The 18509-nt window shown below is 43.1% G+C and overlaps 1 protein-coding gene across 5 annotated transcripts in view; it reads left to right on the top strand.

Moving 5' to 3' along the window:
* Window positions 1-18509, top strand: part of LOC106585124 (serine/threonine-protein phosphatase 2B catalytic subunit gamma isoform) — a 70996-nt gene continuing 52487 nt past the window's right edge. For 3 of the 5 annotated variants that reach the window (XM_014170980.2, XM_014170981.2, XM_014170979.2), the window contains exons 1-2: window positions 1-637; window positions 16529-16726. In XM_014170980.2, the coding sequence (XP_014026455.1) occupies window positions 568-637; window positions 16529-16726 (268 nt within the window). In that variant the 5' untranslated portion in view covers window positions 1-567. The remainder of the gene's footprint in view (window positions 638-16528; window positions 16727-18509) is intronic. The other 2 variants (XM_014170983.2, XM_014170982.2) reach the window with 1 other exon arrangement.

Genomic DNA, 18509 nt, shown 5'->3' with positions numbered 1-18509 from the left:
GTAAATAGTGACGACCGTCTGTGTGCGCTGTCAGATTAGAGTTTAATCCGTGTGGTTACGGTCAGAACGGGAACAATAGCTAGTTACACCTGGAACAGGGCTCGATAACCGCGAGGAAACGCTGGTTTGAAAGCGACAGGTTTTATGGATGAATCATCTAAGTAATCCAAGCAATTTGATAATGAGGTTACTGACTAACGTTTTCATTAGCATTCAAATGGACTGCAAGTTATTTGTCAATCTGATACCCAGCTAGTTTGCTAGCTAACTCTTAAAGTCGAAAATCGCAATAACTTTATCCACTAAGTAAATAGTCAAGACTTTTGCTACACGGGACAATCACCACTTCTCCGTTTTCTATGGTCCATATCAATTTGTAACATTTTGCCACGGATTAACGCTGTTAGTGTTAGCAATCGAACCTAATCAAATCAATCCTCTCTGGAAGAAAACAAATCTCTATTCACTCTCATAACTTCAAGACGGAGTAACCAGCTTGCACTACAAACTAGCTAGTAAAACTAGCTCATCAAACTTGGTCCTGAGTGGAGGCCAGACGGAACTAACATGTCTGGAAAAGACAAAGACAAGGAGAACGCCGGAGAAAAACAATCTACAACTGAGCGGCTCGTAAAAGGTGAGTCGATTTCGCAAATGTAGCTAACTACTGTACCGTCAGCTAGCTATGTAAATTACCTAACGTTCTGTTTTAACATTCCAATTATTAGCCAGTTAGCTAGCCTACAAGTTAGGTAACGTTACTGTAGTTACACCAAACGAAGCTGCAAGAACATGCTACAGTAATTAACTAGTTATATTGAACGAACCAGAACTGTATCTACTTGGCTGCAGTAGTAACTTAGTTTTGTCACAATGTTCAATTTTCGCTAAGTAACAGTAGGACACATATACATTAACTTGTTAATATATTTAGTATAACTCACTCCGCACATGTAGAAGTCAACAGGCACGACGACATACACAGAATGGTTTGAGAAAGGATTGATAGTGGCCAGTATATTTTCAAGACATGGTTTATAGCAGGCCTGCCATTAAGCTTTACTGTGACCAGAGGTGAATCAAGAGGCACCTGTGACCCCTGGCTCTAAATCACCAGGGCATAGCTTTGTAGTTGCGGTCTGACACGTTCTTCCAGGTCTACTTACTCAGTCAATGGTCATGGAAAGTGATGTAAGGTACTTGGTATCATCATTAGGCAGGTTTCAGTGGGGTGTTCTAGATAGGCCAATGATATCTCATCATGAGCAATGTAGTGACTGTGTGCAGTCACTCTCAAACCATGAGAGGTTTGCTATTGCTGTGATTAGGCTGGCAAGGTGGATTTCTTAACTCAGCTGTTTTGGACCTTGTTAGCACTGCCTGGCCTGAAGGGTCTGTTCAGCTGAGCACAAGCCAGCTCTCCCCTTCGGCCAGCCCAGCGCTACCCACCAATTCAGGGTGAGAGGGCCAGGAGCAAGAGAATGCCCTGGCAGGGGATCCAAATGTATATGTATGCCAGTAGGGAGAGGGTGAGTTAATTGCGGAAAGAATCTCCCCAGTAACGTGCCCGACGTGGTCTAGCCACAGGGTGTGGGAGAAAGTGCAAAGTAGGGAGGAAGAGTGGGAGAAAGAGATTTGTTTGTACATCCAGTCAGGTCTAGTGGGGTCCCTGCATGGCAGTTTTAACTGTACCAAGGATCAGGAGAGGCTTGATGAGTAGGATGATGCTGCTAATCTTCCGAAAGTGGTACTATCCACCTTTTTTTTTTGTCTCACACTAAAACTGACACTTTGTTTTCAATATGAAATCCTCTCCTTTGTGGATAGCCTACATTATTAAAGAGGTGGATTGGATGGGATGTGTTGTACAAGTGCTCTACTTGTACAACACAGCTGTAGTCCAGATGGAAAATGACAGATATTCATAATTTTTTCTTTGTTGGTGATTTGATATTTTGCGCATCATTTATGTGGTTTAGGGGTAGCCTCAAATCAGTAATTTGGTAATTGGTATGGGTAATTGAACCAGACTGAACCAGAGTGTATGATAACCATGTCTGCCTGTCTGAAAGGGAGAGGCCCAGCTGGGTCCTGTGCTGTGCACAGAGCATGTGATGTCACTGACTTAGTGGCAGAGAGGACCACCACTCTGTGTTAGAGCTGGGACGATAAGCCAAAAATGATCAACATCGATCACTTATCGCAGGCATTTTGCTCATATAATTTATTACGATACGTAGCCTGTACTAGAGAGATGTGAAGTTTGAAATGAAATAAGTATGTTAATATGGGTTATTGTTAATGGGACAATCAATGTCTACAACCATCAAACTAGTAGTAGTAATTTAAAGGATAATTTAGGGCCCTATAAAATCCATTAACGCATCAATTCTGGCAATTTATAGTAATATGGATTTTTGTCCATATCGCCTAGCTCTACAGTCGTGGCCAAAAGTTTTGAGAATGACACAAATATTAATTTCCACAAAGTTTGCTGCTTTAGTGTCTTTAGATATTTTTGTCAGATGTTACTATGGAATACTGAAGTATAATTACAAGCATTTAATAAGTGTCAAAGGCTTTTATTGACAATTACATGAAGTTGATGCAAAGAGTCAATATTTGCAGTGTTGACCCTTCTTTTTCAAGACCTCTGCAGTCCGGCCTGGCATGTGTCATTCTCAAAACTTTTAGCCACGACTGTACACTGTAATTATCTAATTTGGCTGGGTAATGTGTTCAGTGATTAGTGCAATTTGGATGGGAGGACAACAATGTCCAAGTCCCCCCACAGCTACCTGAGCCATATTGTTCTGATTCTGTAGCCTAATCATTCAGTGTGCCATTGTCCCCTTTTGTGAGTGTTTGATGATACAATAATATGACTATTTCTATACCAGCAGGATCCAAATATGAAACGAAGATTGAATAAATATTGGCCCTTTGTCCTGTTTGTTGTCATGCCAATTTGGGTGAGATGTAGGTCTTGTTTATCATTAAGTCGTATGTCTCGTTTGTCATGACGAGGCCGCTGAACATCATGCTAATTAGTAAACTAATCTAAAGGACATACTTTTGTATACATAGTGTATGTGGACACCCCTTCAAATTAGGGGAATCGGCCATTTCAGCAACACCCTTTGCTGACTGGTGTATAAAATCGAGCACACAGCCATGTAATCTCAATAGGCAAGCATCGACAGTAGAATGGCCTCACTGAAGAGCTCAATGACTTTCAATGTGCCGCTGTCTTAGGATGCCACCTTTCCAACAAGTCAGTTGGTCAAATTTCTGCCCTGCTAGAGCTGCTCCGGTCAACTGTAAGTGCTGTTATTGTGATGTTTAAATGTCTAGGAGCAATAATGTCTCAGCCGTGAAGTGGTAGGCCACACAAGCTCACAGAAAGTGTTGTAATAGGGTCAGCTGTGAAAAGTGTCTGCTGGAGTGTTGTAAAGCTCACCGCTATTGGACTCTGGAGCAGTGGAAACACGTTCTCTGGAGTGATGAAATCACACTTCGCCATCTGGCAGTCCAACGGACGAATCTGGGTTTGGTGGATGCCAGGAGAACGCTACCTGCCCGACTGCGTAGTGCCAACTGTAAAGTTTGGTGGAGGAGAAATAGTGGTCTGAGGCTGTTTTTCATGTTTCGGGCTAGGCCTCTTAGTTCCAGTGAAGGGAAATCTTAACGCTACAGCATACAATGACATTGTAGACAATGCTGTGCAGTTTGGGGAAGGGCATTTTCTGTTTCAGAATGACAATGCCCCCATGCACAAAGCAAGGTCCATACAGAAATGGTTTGTTGAGATCGGTGTGGAAGAACTTGACTGGACGGCACAGAGCCCTGACCTCAACCCCGTCGAACATCTCTGGGATGAATTGGAACGCCGACTGCGAGCCAGGCCTAATCACCCAACATCAGTGCCTGACCTCTCTAATGCTCTTGTGGCTGAATGGAAGCAAGTTCCCGCACCAATGTTCCAACATCTAGTGGAAAGCCTTCCCAGAAGAGGGGAGGCTGTTATAGCAGCAAAGGAGGGACCAAGTCCATGTTAATGGCCATTTTGGAATGAGATGTTCAACAAGCAGGTGTCCACATACTTTTGGTCATGTAGTGTATATAAACTCAGTGTAGGCCTATCCTATCCTATGATTTTGTTTCCAAACTCTTGGTCCTCCTGACCAATAGCAGTTTGAATCTTGTGTCCAACTCTTCTCATGCAGTGGATTTAGTCACCACCACTGTAGACTGGGATCATGTGCAGGTGACCCTAGAATACTATGGCTGATCTGTGCTGTGTGATCCAGCACTCTTGCTCCAGTCAGCTTCACTGAGATGGTGTTGTTGATCCCAATAACTGGCCAATAGGCCTAGCCCTTGACACATGCTAGCTACTGCCTACCTTGCCTTTGCCCCACACTGAATCGCCATCCGTCATCCATATTTTCTTGGATCCTTGCGGCCAGGATCTTGCCTCCAGTGGGGCTAGCTAGCTAGGCTTCTAAATAAACAGACTCTGAACTTCGAATCCCCTGCTAATAGAGGCTTTGCCTAATCTCTTAACGCTTGTACCCAGCTTACAGTTCCTTTCGTTGCCTGCCTTGTAGGTCTAGGAACGCTTACTGTTTATTTATACCACACTTGTCAGAGCATGACAGCTTGTATTGATCATAGGCTGACCAAGTTGGAGCTCACTGTGTTCTGCTGGTGCAATCCCACTGCAGGCCGGCCAGGTCCGTGCCAGTAATCCCCCTCCCTCCATTCCCCATCCCAAGCCAGCTCATCACACAGCCAGCCTGCACCCTACCTGTCCTGTGCTGCACACCAAAACAAGGCTACTGGACTCATAGTAGGCTATCCATAAGGCTCTGGTCAAAGGTAGTGCACTATGTAGGGAATAGGATGGACTTGCATTTGACTGATGTGTTGCTCCAAAACCTGTCAAAGATTCCAGTGGAGTAAAGAGGCGTGGCTTTTTGTTTCAGCATGACAAACGGTGTGTCAGACTGTTTCTCAGACAGATAATATGATCAATTGATTCTGCTGCTGACGCATTGCACAAGTCAACCAACCCCCTCATCTCTCCAGACCGGCCTCAACCTCCTGGAAACCTGTGATTGATGGTAGTAGGTAAGGTTAGGCTATAGCCTAATGCATCAGGCTGCCTCTGGTCCTCCTGACAGTCAGGTGCCACCACACTGATTTAAACACACCTGCACAAAAGCTCATTAGAGCTCACTCATATTCCAGCCATTGGTTTGTGTGGCTTTCGTGAGTGGCCTGTGGCCTCGAATCTCTGATGTTCTGTGCGGTGCTACAACCTGAGCCATGTGGCGACTGAGTGGCCCCTCATCTGGACTTTAACCCCGGTCTGTGCCCTCTTCTCAGGCACCTGAGGTAAGTCTGGACGGTGGTATAGATCTAATGGCACAGATTGTCATTGGTGGGGTTTAGCAGGCAGTTGTTCATGAACCATGATGATCATGATCCCACAGTTAACCGGTTTGACGCTGACAATACATTTGACCGGTCATGCTTATCGGTCTATATAGGTTAAACTGTTTTGATGGCCACGATTTTAAAAAGAGCTACTATTCTTATTTCTCAACTTGTAATTAAAGCTCGCTTCCCATTTGCCGTTAGCGTGCATAGCCTGCCTACCATTGACTATAGCCTGTCGGCGTGTCACCCACCACTTTACAATGTGAGCTTGATGCAGTAGAATTGTTTGAAACATGAACGTTTTACTTCACTTCAAATAATGAGGAATGCCTAGCTTCATAGTAGCCTTGCCAAAATCCAACCATAGAAATGTGGAGGCACTCTGCAGCAACATTGACAGAAATGTGCATCCCTACACCCCAGACATGGGGATGTGTATGTGATCCTAACACCTAGACCAAACCGTCTCTGTGCGTGTGTCATTGTACGCATGTTGATTTTTTTCCGTCCCCACCAGACGCATTCATGGAACGCAAGTTAAAATGGCGGGCTGGGCGCATGCACACTGACACGGTCGCCAGTTGTACAGCGTTTCCTCCGACACATTGGTGCGGCTGACTTCCGGGTTAAGCGGGCAATGTGTCGAGAAGCAGTGAGGCTTTGCAGAGTCGTGTTTTGGAGGACACGACTCTCGACCTTTGCCTCTCCCGAGTCCCATCGCTGCAACTCCTGTACGGACAAGACTGTAACTGCCAATTGGATATTGCAAAAAAGGGTTAAAAAAAAAATGAGTAGATGGGAGATGCCGGACTTGCAGGGCATCAATCGTCTAAAATAGAACCAATTTCTATTTTAGCGCCTGGCTACGCAGATGCCTGTAGAAACGCGCGTGAGCAGTTTGGATGAAATTACTGAATAACATGTACTGTATGTGGGGAATTCCACGGTAAAAAAGATCTATTTTTTTTAATGTAACCTTTATTTTACTAGGCAAGTCAGTTAAGAACAAATTCTTATTTACAATGTCGGCCTACCCCGGCCAAACCCAGACGACGCAGGGCCAATTGTGCGCTGCCCTATGGGACTCCCAATCACGGCCGGATGTGATGCAGCCTGGATTCGAACCAGGGACTGCAGTGACGCCTTTTGCACTGAGTTGCAGTGTCTTAGACCACTGCGCCACTCGGGAGCTTTGACTCAGTTTTTTTTTTTTCACTTTAAAATGTATGCCAAACAAAAATCATTGATTTCAAAGTTGAACTATGCACGAGGACTACTTTTAACAATTTCCACAGAAAAAAAGTCTAAAACGTATTTAGTGCAAGAACTGTGCAGATACAAACTTTGGTAACAGAATTATGGTAAATAATAAAAAAAGAATTTTTTTTTGGTCTGCAGAAAGAATATGTCAACAATGACATGGCACCTTGAGTTTGAAAAAATCTCTTTTGGTTATTGAAGGGAAGTGGATTTACACCCGGAAACGGAATTACGATAAAGGAATTAGATTATGGGTCCCTGATCTGTACTACACAGAAATGCATAGTTCCTCATGTTTCACAAGTTTGGACAGCACAGTAGAGAAAAGTGCAGTACAATACAGCACACCAGAGCAGAGTATGGTAGAGTTCAGTGTAGTTGAGTACAGTACAATATACCTTACTTTTCTGTACTGTGTTGTATTAGAATGTGCTCTACTCACTGTACAGTGCTGTTCTCTACTCACTGTAGAGTACTGTATTATCCAAACATACAGCTATGATAGACCGGACCAAATCTGAACCTGTCTGGACATTATCAAGGCCAGGGTGGACTGACCAGATTTCAACGTCCATGGACATACGGTGCCGGTCAGGGCTCAGCGGGTGAGGATGCTGGTCACAGTAAATAGAAAGCAAGGGGACTTATGGGTAGGTGTCAGAAAGAGCTGGGAGAGTTGGCATTAACTGGAGAGAGAGAGGGGGTTGTCCATACTTAAGACTGGTTTTAGCACTCTTGGTTTGACCACCAGACAACAGAAAGACAAAACGGTTATGAGCTGAAAATGCAGTGCATTTGGAAAGTATTCAGATCCCTTGACTTTTTCCACATTTTGTTACGTTACAGCCTTATTCTAAAATGGATAAAATAAAATGTTTCCACAATCTACAGACAATACCCCATAATAACAAAGCAAAAAGTTTTTATTTGTATTTTTTGCAGATGTATTTAAAAAAAAGAAAATACAGAAATACCTTATTTACGTAAGTATTCAGGCCCTTTGCTATGAGACTTGAAATTGAGTTCAGGTGCATCCTGTTTCCATTGAAAATCTTGATGTTTCTACAACTTGATTGGAGTCCACCTGTGGTAATTTCAATTGATTGGACATGATTTGGAAAGGCACACACTTGTCTATATAAGGTTCCACAGTTGACAGTCCATGTCAGAGCAAAAACGAAGCCATGAGGTCGATGGAATTGTCCGTATATCTCCGAGACAGGATTGTGTACAGGCACAGATCTGGGGAAGGGTACCAAATGTCTGCAGCATTGAAGGTCCCCAAGAACACAGTGGCCTCCATCATTCTTAAATGGAAGAGGTTCAGAAACACCAAGAATCTTTCCAGAGCTGGCCGCCTGGCCAAACTGAGGAATCGGGGGAGAAGGGTCTTGGTCAGGGAGGTGACCAAGAACCCGATGGTCACTCTGACGGAGCTCCAGGGTTTCTCTGGAGGTGGGAGAAACTTCCAGAACGACAGCCATCTCTGCAGCTCTCCACCAATCAGATGGTAGAGTGGCCAGACGGAAGCAACTCCTCAGTAAAAGGCACATGAGAGCCTGCTTGGAGTTTAAAAGGCACTTAAAGGACTCTCAGACCATGAGAAAGCAGATTCTCTGGTCTGATGAAACCAAGATTGAACTCTTTGGCCTGAATGCCAAGCGTCACGTTTGGAGGAAACCTGGCACCATCCCTACAGTAAAGCACGGTGGTGGCAGCAGCATGCTGTGTGGAAAACAATTTAATCAATTTTAAAATGTGTAAAAAGTCATGGGGTCTGAATATTCCAGTATGCCACTGGAAGGGAGGCCAGTAGTAGGTGTCCAAACTGTGGTTTGTGACTTATTATTTCCCATTGTAGCCAATTCAGTTACATTAATTCCATTACTGATTTGTTTGGTAATTGGTAACGGAATTGCTAATTTTAATCACTTGTTTATTAATTATTATCAGTAAAATCACTATTTGGCAGCTCTACCGTTACTTGTTACTTCTGTGCACTTTCATTATTCTCCCTCATGAGGGAGATAAATTAGAAAATATATTGTAGGTTTTTGGTAATTGAATTACAATGAAATATTTCTTAAACTTACTGAAGGTAAACAATGTCTCCAAAACGAAATATAAGTGTTATTAGCTGGCAGGGTTCCTTCTGTCAACATTGTGTTTTGGTGTATTTCTGATACCTTTTAAGACATTTTCTGGTAAATGTTTTCAAAGATCCCTTTTCCATCTGTTTATCCATAAACCAAAGCCTTTACTTATGCCTAATTTTTAAGATGAAAAATGTATCCATGCCTTCATTCTCCCAAAATATAGACTCTTCGCTTTTAGTTTGACACCCAATTTGTATATGCCCCTATGAACTTCACATGTTTATGCTCATGGGTCCATTGACGGAAATGCCCATGTGTACATTTATTTTGCAATGCTCACGCACCCAACGTGGCTGGTTCCTGTTCCTAGTAAATGTGTTAAGCAGGGTTCAAAACTGCGACCAAACACATTAGCGTCCCTTTGACTTGGCAGTGCAACACCAATTTTTTTTATTGGTCGCCAGTGATTTACATTTTTTTGCTGGTCACGTTAGTTTTTGATTAACAATTAGCTAGATTTATTGAAACTGAAATGTGTATGCCACAATTTGTATGCAGACCAGGTAGCTTATTAAAGAAGTTTGGTCCGAAGTCTTGGTTGAATCTTTGCGGTGTGCAATTGTCATCATGCGCTATTTGAATTAACATTTCTAAAGGCTTTCCCAAAAAACCTTCCCAATTAAATGTTTTCTAAAAAGTAGGGGTACCTGGCAGAATGATATCATGATGATTTGTATCAATCGCGGGGCATTTGTTTATCAAACTCTGCCGTGACATGTAGTCTACACTAGAGGTCGACCGATTATGATTTTTCAACGCTGGTACCGATTATTGGAGGACCAAAAAAAAAGCCGATACCGATTAATCGGCCAATTTAAAACATATATATATTTATTTTTTTAATTGTAATAATGACAATTACAACAATACTGAATGAACACTTATTTTAACTTAATATAATACATCAATAAAATCAATTTAGCCTCAAATAATGAAAGATGTTTAAATAATGCAAAAACTGTGTTGAAGAAAGTAAAAGTGCAATATGTACCATGTAAAAAAGCTAACGTTTAAGTTCCTTGCTCAGAATATGAGAAGATATGAAAGTTAGTGCTTACTTTTAACATGAGTCTTTAATATTCCCAGGTAAGAAGTTTTGTTGTAGTTATTATAGGACTATTTCTCTTTATACCATTTGTATTTCATATACCTTTGACTATTGGATGTTCTTATAGGCACTTTAGTATTGCCAGTGTAACAGTATAGCTTCCATCCCTCTCCTCGCCCCTACCTGGGCTCGAACCAGGAACACATCGACAACAGCCACCCTCGAAGCATCGTTACCCATCGCTCCACAAAAGCCGCGGCCCATGCAGAGTAGAGGTTGACCGATTTTATATTTCAACGCCGATGCCGATTATTGGAGGACCAAAAAAAGCCGCTACCGATTAATCAGACTTTTTTGTTGTTGTAATAATTACAATTACAACAATACTGAATGAACACTTATTTTAACTTAATACATCAATAAAATCAATTTAGCCTCAAAGAAATAATGAAACATGTTCAATTTGGTTTAAATAATGCAAAAGTAAAGTGTTGGAGAAGAAAGTAAAAGTGCAATATGTGCCATGTAAGAAAGCTAACGTTTAAGTTCCTTGCTCAGAACATGAGAACATATGAAAGCTGGTGGTTCCTTTTAACATGAGTCTTCAATATTCCTAGGTAAGAAGTTTTAGGTTGTAGTTATTATAGGAATTATAGGACTATTTCTCTCTATACGATTTGTAATTCATATACCTTTTGACTATTGGATTTTCTTATAGGCACTTTAGTATTGCCAGTGTAACAGTATTGCTTCCATCCCTCTCCTCGCTCCTACCTGGGCTTGAACCAGGAACACATCGACAACAGCCACCCTCGAAGCAGCGTTACCCATGCAGAGCAAGGGGAACAACTACTCCAAGTCTCAGAGCGAGTGACGTTTGAAACGCTATTAGCGCACACCCCGCTAACTAGCTAGCCATTTCACATCGGTTACACCAGCCTAATCTTGGGAGTTGATAGGCTTGCAGTCATAAACAGCGCAATGCTTGAAGCACAGCGACGAGCTGCTGGCAAAACGCACGAAAGTGCTGTTTGAATGAATGCTTACGAGCGTGCTGCTGCCTACCACCGCTCAGACTGCTCTATCAAATCATAGACTTAATTATAATATAATAAACACACAGAAATATGAGCCTTAGGTCATTTAATATGGTCGAATCCGGAAACTATCATCTCAAACAAAACGTTTTTCCTTTCAGTGAAATACGGAACCGTTCCGTATTTTATCTAACGGGTGGCATCCATAAGTCTAAATATTCCTGTTACATTGCACAACCTTCAATGTTATGTCATAATTACGTAAAATTCTTGCAAATTTGTTTGCAACGAGCCAGGCGGCCCAAACTGTTGCATAAACCCTGACTCTGCGTGCAATGAACGCAAGAGCAGTGACAATTTCACCTGATTAATATTGCCTGCTAACCTGGATTTCTTTTAGCTAAATATGCAGGTTTAAAAATCAATACTTCTGTGTATTGATTTTAAGAAAGGCATTGATGGTTAGGTACAGTCGTGCAACGATTGTGCTTTTTTTTCGCAAATGCGCTTTTGTTAAATCATCCCCCGTTTGGTGAAGTCGGCTGTCTTTGTTAGAAAGAAATAGTCTTCACAGTTCGCAATGAGCCAGGCGGCCCAAACTGCTGCATATAGTTAATTATAACATGATAACACACAGAAATACGAGCCTGAGGTCATTAATATGGTCAAATCCGGAAACTATCATTTCGAAAACAACGTTTATTCTTTCAGTGAAATACGGAACCGTTCCGTATTTCATCTAACGGGTGGCATCCCTAAGTCTAATTCTGGCAAATTTAATTACGGTCTTTGTTAGGAGTAAATCGTCTTCACACAGTTTGCAACGAGCCAGGCGGCCCAAACTGCTGCATATACCCTGACTGCTTGCACTGAATGCAAGAGAAGTGACACAATTTCCCTAGTTAAAAGAATGTTAGCAGGCAATATTAACTAAATATGCAGGTTTAAAAATATATACTTGTGTATTGATTTTAAAGAAAGACATTGATGTTTATGGTTAGGTACACATTGGTGCAACGACAGTGCTTTTTTCGCGAATGCACTTGTTAAATCATCACCCGTTTTGGCGAAGTAGGCTGTGATTCGATGAGAAATTAACAGGCACCGCATCGATTATATGCAACGCAGGACAAGCTAGATAAACTAGTAATATCATCAACCATATGTAGTAAACTAGTAATTATGTTAAGTGATTTAAAAAAAAATGTTTTATAAGAAGTTTAATGCTAGCTAGCAACTTACCTTGGCTTCTTGCTGCACTCGCGTAACAGGTAGTCAGCCTGCCACGCAGTCTCCTCATGGAGTGCAATGTTATCGGCCACAATCGGTGTCCAAAAATACCGATTATGAAAACTTGAAATCGGCCCTAATTAATCGGCCATTCCGATTAATCGGCCGACCTCTAGTCTACACTGTACATTGTACAGTACAAGAACACTGCTAGCCAAACACAAGTCTCTTGCTAGGTGTGCAATTGAATTAAAGGGCAGCTACACCCTCCACATTTTTGAGGGGGGATTATTACCAGACCTCAAAAGTGGTCTCCTGATCTGGTTTAGGCATGGTTGTGGACTTAAAATGTTTTATTTATTAAAAAAAAAAAATAATTCTATGAATTATTTTAGAGAGCAAAAACCTGATAAAACTAGGAAAACTGAGATCTGGAGAAAAATACAACTTGGAAAACCAAATTTATCAAAATATCAAACTTATTTTATAGGGCCCTACAACTGTAGTGACTGTTCAAAATCGCTAACAATAACATCCTTTTTTGAGATTGCGCAATCGTTTTATTTTTTTCTGCCAAACAATCAATGTAAATATGATATTGTCAAGTTAAAATGTAATTGTGTGTATGGAGGGTAGGTCATTATAGGCTACTTGCTCAGCCCACAAATGAACCTCTCTGGGCTAGGCGGGACGAAATCGTCCCACCTACGCAACAGCCAGTGTAATCCCGTGGCGCGATTTTCAAATACCTTAGAAATGCTATTACTTCAATTTCTCAAACATATGACTATTTTACAGCATTTTAAAGACAAGACTCTCGTTAATCTAACCACACTGTCCGATTTCAAAAAGGCTTTACAACGAAAGCAAAACATTACATTATGTCAGAGTACCCAGCCAGAAATAATCAGAAACCCATTTTTCAAGCTAGCATATGTCACAAAAACCCAGAAGACAGCTAAATGCAGCACTAACCTTTGATCTTCATCAGATGACACACCTAGGACATTATGTTATACAATACATGCATGTTTTGTTCAATCAAGTTCATATTTATATCAAAAACCAGCTTTTTACATTAGCATGTGACGTTCAGAACTAGCATACCCCCCGCAAACCTCCGGTGAATTTACTAAATTACTCACGATAAACGTTCACAAAAAACATAATTATTAAAAAAATTATAGATGCAGAACTCCTTTGTGCAATCAAGGTGTCCGATTTTAAAATAGCTTTTCGGTGAAAGCACATTTTGCAATATTCTCAGTAGATAGCCCAGCCATCACGGCTAGCCATTTAGACACCCACCAAGTTTAGCCCTGACCAAACTCCGATTTACTATTACAAATGTTTCATTACCTTTGTTGTCTTCGTCAGAATGCACTCCCAGGACTGCTACTTCAATAACAAATTTTGGTTTGGTCAAAAATAATCCATCGTTATATCCAAATAGCGGCGTTTTGTTCGTGCGTGCGTTCAAGACACTATCCGAAGTGTAAATAAGGGTCACGAGCATGGCGCAATTCGTGACAAAAAATGTCTAAATATTCCATTACCGTACTTCGAAGCATGTCAACCGCTGTTTAAAATCCATTTTTATGCCATTTTTCTCGTAAAAAAGCGATAATATTCCGACCGGGAATCTGCGTTTAGGTAAACAGAGGAAAGAAAACAAAGCATTCGGTCGACGCGGACACGCGCCTGAGTCTCACAGTACTGTAACCAGCCACTACCCAAACGCGCTACTTTTTTTCAGCCAGAGCCTGCAAAGCCACGATTCAGCTTTTTGCCGCATTCTGAGACCCTATGGCAGCCGTAGGAAGTGTCACGTAACAGCAGAGATCCTTTGTAATGGATAGAGATAATCAAGAAGGGGAAGAAATTGTCAGACAGGCCACTTCCTGCATGGAATCTTCTCAGGTTTTGGCCTGCCATATGAGTTCTGTTATACTCAGACACCATTCAAACAGTTTTAGAAACTTTAGGGTGTTTTCTATCCAAAGCCAATAATTATATGCATATTCTAGTTACTGGGCAGGAGTAGTAACCAGATTAAATCGGGTACGTTTTTTATCCAGCCGTGTCAATACTGCCCCCTAGCCCTAACAGGTTAAAGATGACATTTAAATGCTGCACACTTTTCCGGGGCAGTATTTTCTTCATTCGGGGCAATAGCTTTCAGTTGGCACTGGCCTGGGTTGCCACTGGCAAATTTACCTGAATGTCAAGCCCTGCAAAGGCATGCTAATTGAAAATACGGCTTGTCGTTATTAGCCTGGTTCTGTATGGAATGCAGGCACATTATGGGACACGTGTCTGGTCTCCACCCCGCTGATCCTCAACACTGGGGCCCCACAAGGGTGCATTCTCAGCCCTCTCCTGTACTCCCTGTTCACCCATGACTGCGTGGCCATGCACGCCTCCAACTCAATCATCAAGTTTGCAGACGACACTACAGTGGTAGGATAGATTACCAATAACGACGAGACTGCCTACAGGGAGGAGGTGAGGGCCCTCGGAGTGTGGTGTCAGGAAAATAACCTCACACTCAACGTCAACAAAACAAAGGAGATGATCGTGGACTTCAGGAAACAGCAATGGGTGCACACCCCCTATCCACATCGACGGGACAGTAGTGAATGTGGAAAGTTTTAAGTTCCTCGGCGTACACATCACAGACAAACTGAAATGGTCCACCCACACAGACAGTGTGGTGAAGAAGGTGCAATAGTGCCTCTTCAACCTCAGGAGGCTGAAGAAATTTTGCTTATCACCAAAAACACACAAACTTTTACAGATGCACAATCGAGAGCATCCTGTCGGGCTGTATCACCGCCTGGTCAGGCAACTGCACTGCCCACAACCGTAAGGCTCTCCAGAGGGTAGTGAGGTATGCACAACGCATCACCGGGGGCAAACTATTGTTGTTTTTATTGTCTAAGATGTGGGCTCTCTAGGCTAACTTGTGTTAACGTATGTAAACCAGCAGCATACCACCCTGCATCCCACTGCTGGCTTGCTTCTGAAGCTAAGCAGGGTTGGTCCTGGTCAGTCCCTGGGCTCTTCGCTGGCCATGGCAGAACACTGACATTCCTGTCTTGCAGGAAATCACGCACAGAACGAGCAGTATGGCTGGTGGCATTGTCATGTTGGAGGGTCATCTCAGGATGAGCCTGCAGATAGGGTACCACATGAGGGAGGAGGATGTCTTCCCTGTAACGCACAGCATTGAAATTGCCTGCAATGACAACAAGCTAAGTCTGTTGATGCTGTGACACACTGCCCCAGACCATGACAGGCCCTTCCACCTCCAAATCGATCCCGCTCCAGAGTACAGGCCTCGGTGTAACGCTCATTCCTTTGACGATAAATGTGAATCCGACCATCACCCCTGGTAAGACACAACCGCGACTCGTCAGTGAAGAGCACTTTTTGCCAATCCTGTCTGATCCAGCGACGGTGGGTTTGTGCCCATAGTCCCGTTGTTGCCGGTGATGTCTGGTGAGGACCTGCCTTACAACAGGCCTACAAGCCCTCAGTCCAGCCTCTCTCAGCCGATTGCGGACAGTCTGAGCACTGATGGCGGGATTGTGCGTTCCTGGTGTAACTCAGCAGTTGTTGCCATCCTGTACCTGTCCCGCAAGTGTGATGTTCGGATGTACCGATCTAGTGCAGGTTTTGTTACACGTGGTCTGCCACTGCGAGGACGATCAGCTGTCCGTCCTGTTTCCCTATAGCGCTGTCTTAGGCGTCTCACAGTACGGACATTGCAATTTATTGGCCTGGCCACATCTGCAGTCCTCGTGCCTCCTTGCAGCATGCCTAAGGCACGTTCACGCAGATGAGCAGGGACCCTGGGCATCTTTCTATTCGTTTTTTCAGAGTCAGTAGAAAGGCCTCTTTAGTGTCCTTAGTTTTCATAATGGTGACCTTAATTGCCTACCGTCTGTAAGCTGTTAGTGTCTTAACGACCGTTCCACAGGTGCATGTTCATTAATTGTTTATGGGTCATTGAACAAGCATGGGATTTTTTATTTGGATTTTTACAAATTCTTTGAAAGACAGATCCCTGAAAAAGGGGATCTTTCTTTTCTTGCCGCGTTTAGATAGTATGCGATTTGCCAGCACAAATGAGCAATCTGTAAAACACTGTCAGACATAATGCATTGTAGATCAATGCTGACTGACTGACTCATGGAGGTGTTAAAGCTATATGCAAACGAAATCTCTGTGGGTGGGACCCAGTGGACCTAGGTTGTACCAAAGCCCTGCTCAAAAGTAGTGCACTAAATAGGAAAAGGGTGCCTTTTTGGGACACCTCATTAATGTTTCCCCTCTTTTCCCCTGTCAAGCCGTGCCGTACCCTCCCCAGCAGCGTCTCTCTATGAAGGAGCTGTTTGAGGATGGCAAGCCCAACGCAGAGACGCTCCGCACCCACCTAGTGAAGGAGGGCCGGCTGGAGGAAGAGGTGGCCCTCCGGGTCATCAACGACGGCGCCAACATCCTGAGACAGGAGAAATGCATGCTGGAGGTAGAGGCACCCATCACAGGTAAGGGAAGAATAGTACTTTTATTAATCCATTTTAGACGAAAATGTGCCTTCTGCTATACCCAACCCCTCCAATATACACAACCTATGCACAAACAGACATTAGGTTGGAAAGAAGGAACTTGGTCCCCTTTTTTGGTGTTACTGTATGTGACTGGCTGTTGACTTGAAACACCTTTTCTTTCACTGTTTTACATGAGGATAGTGTTGAGTACACAGCACACCACAACACCGTTGTGTACACTCCCTTCCTTTACCTGAGGAGAAGGAACTTACCTGCTACTCCAAAGGCGGTCAGTCACCTGGCCTCCACTAACTGCTTCAAAGGGATCAAATGCAAATGGGAACGTTTAGCTTGTTTAGCTTGTGAAGCATGACCTTTTGCATTTTGCCTGAAGCAACATACGTCTTCAGGAAGTTCGTTTTAACACCCAGGTCTTGGATTTAGGCTACATATACTTCATGCCATTTGGGGAGGCAAGTAGCCTAGCAGTTAAGAGCGTTTGGCCATTAACTGAAAGGTCGCTGGTTCGGATCCCCTAGTCGACTAGGTGAAAAATCTCTGTGCCCTTAAGCAAGGCACGTAACCCTATTTGTTTCTGTAAGTTGCTCTGGATAAGAATGTTTGCAAAATAACTCAAATGTAAATGTCATCTAGTTCATGTGGATTTGAATAATTATTTTGCTGACGACACCACGGTTCTAGGCCTGATAACCAACAATGACGAGTTGGCTTATAGGGAGGAGGTATGTGAACTGGCATTGTGGTGCCAAGACAACAACCTCTCCCTCAATGTCGGCAAAACAAATGAGTTGATTGTTGACTTCAGGAAGCAGAGGAGGGAACATGCCCCGATCCACATCAATGGGATTGCAGTAGAGAGAGTCAGCGGCTTTAAGTTCCTCGGCCGTCTACATCACCGAGGACTTGACATGGACCACCACCACTCCTCTCCAAATACTACTGCTGCACCATTGAGAGCATCGTGACTGGTTGCATCACAGCCTGGTTACAGGAATTACTCCATCCACGACCACAAGGCCCTCCAGCAGGTGGTGAAGACAGCCCAGTACATCACTGGGACCGTACTCCCACCCATCCAGGACATCTACTCGAGGCGGTGCCTGAGGAAGGCCTCCAGCATCAAGGACCCCACACACGAGCTGTTCCACTCCCTTAGTCAGGCAGACGGTATTGAAGCATGAGGTCTGATACCAACAGGCTCAGAGATAGTTTTGATCTACAAGCCATAAGACTGCTGAACACTTGAACTGGACTGACCACCTGCTCTGATTCTCCACACGTTAGCACGCACACACACTCAATCATGCTAGACACACATCAACTGCTGCTACCTGACTTATGATTGCTAAATACTGCACAATTTAAATACTTCGCCCTTCCCCAAAAGACATGTAAATATTGGACTATAAATTGTGCCTTCCTGTATTATACTTATGCACAAAAAATGTACAGTTGAAGTCGGAAGTTTACTACACTTAGGTTGGAGTCATTAAAACTCGTTTTTCAACCACTCCACAAATTTCTTGTTAACAAACTATAGTTTTGGCAAGTCGGTTAGGACATCTTTGTGCATGACACAAGTAATTTTTCCAACAATTGTTTACAGATTTTTTCACTTATAATTCACTATCACAATTCCAGTGGGTCAGAAGTTTTCATACACTAAGTTGACTGTGTCTTTAAACGGCTTGGAACAGAAGATTCTGATAGGCTAATTGACATCATTTGAGTCAATTGGAGGTGTACCTGTGGATGTATT

The sequence above is a fragment of the Salmo salar genome, chromosome ssa24 (assembly GCF_905237065.1).
Source record: "Salmo salar chromosome ssa24, Ssal_v3.1, whole genome shotgun sequence".
NCBI lineage: Eukaryota > Metazoa > Chordata > Actinopteri > Salmoniformes > Salmonidae > Salmo > Salmo salar.
The sequence above is the reverse complement of the archived record's forward strand: the minus strand, read 5'-3'. Positions and strand labels throughout refer to the sequence as shown.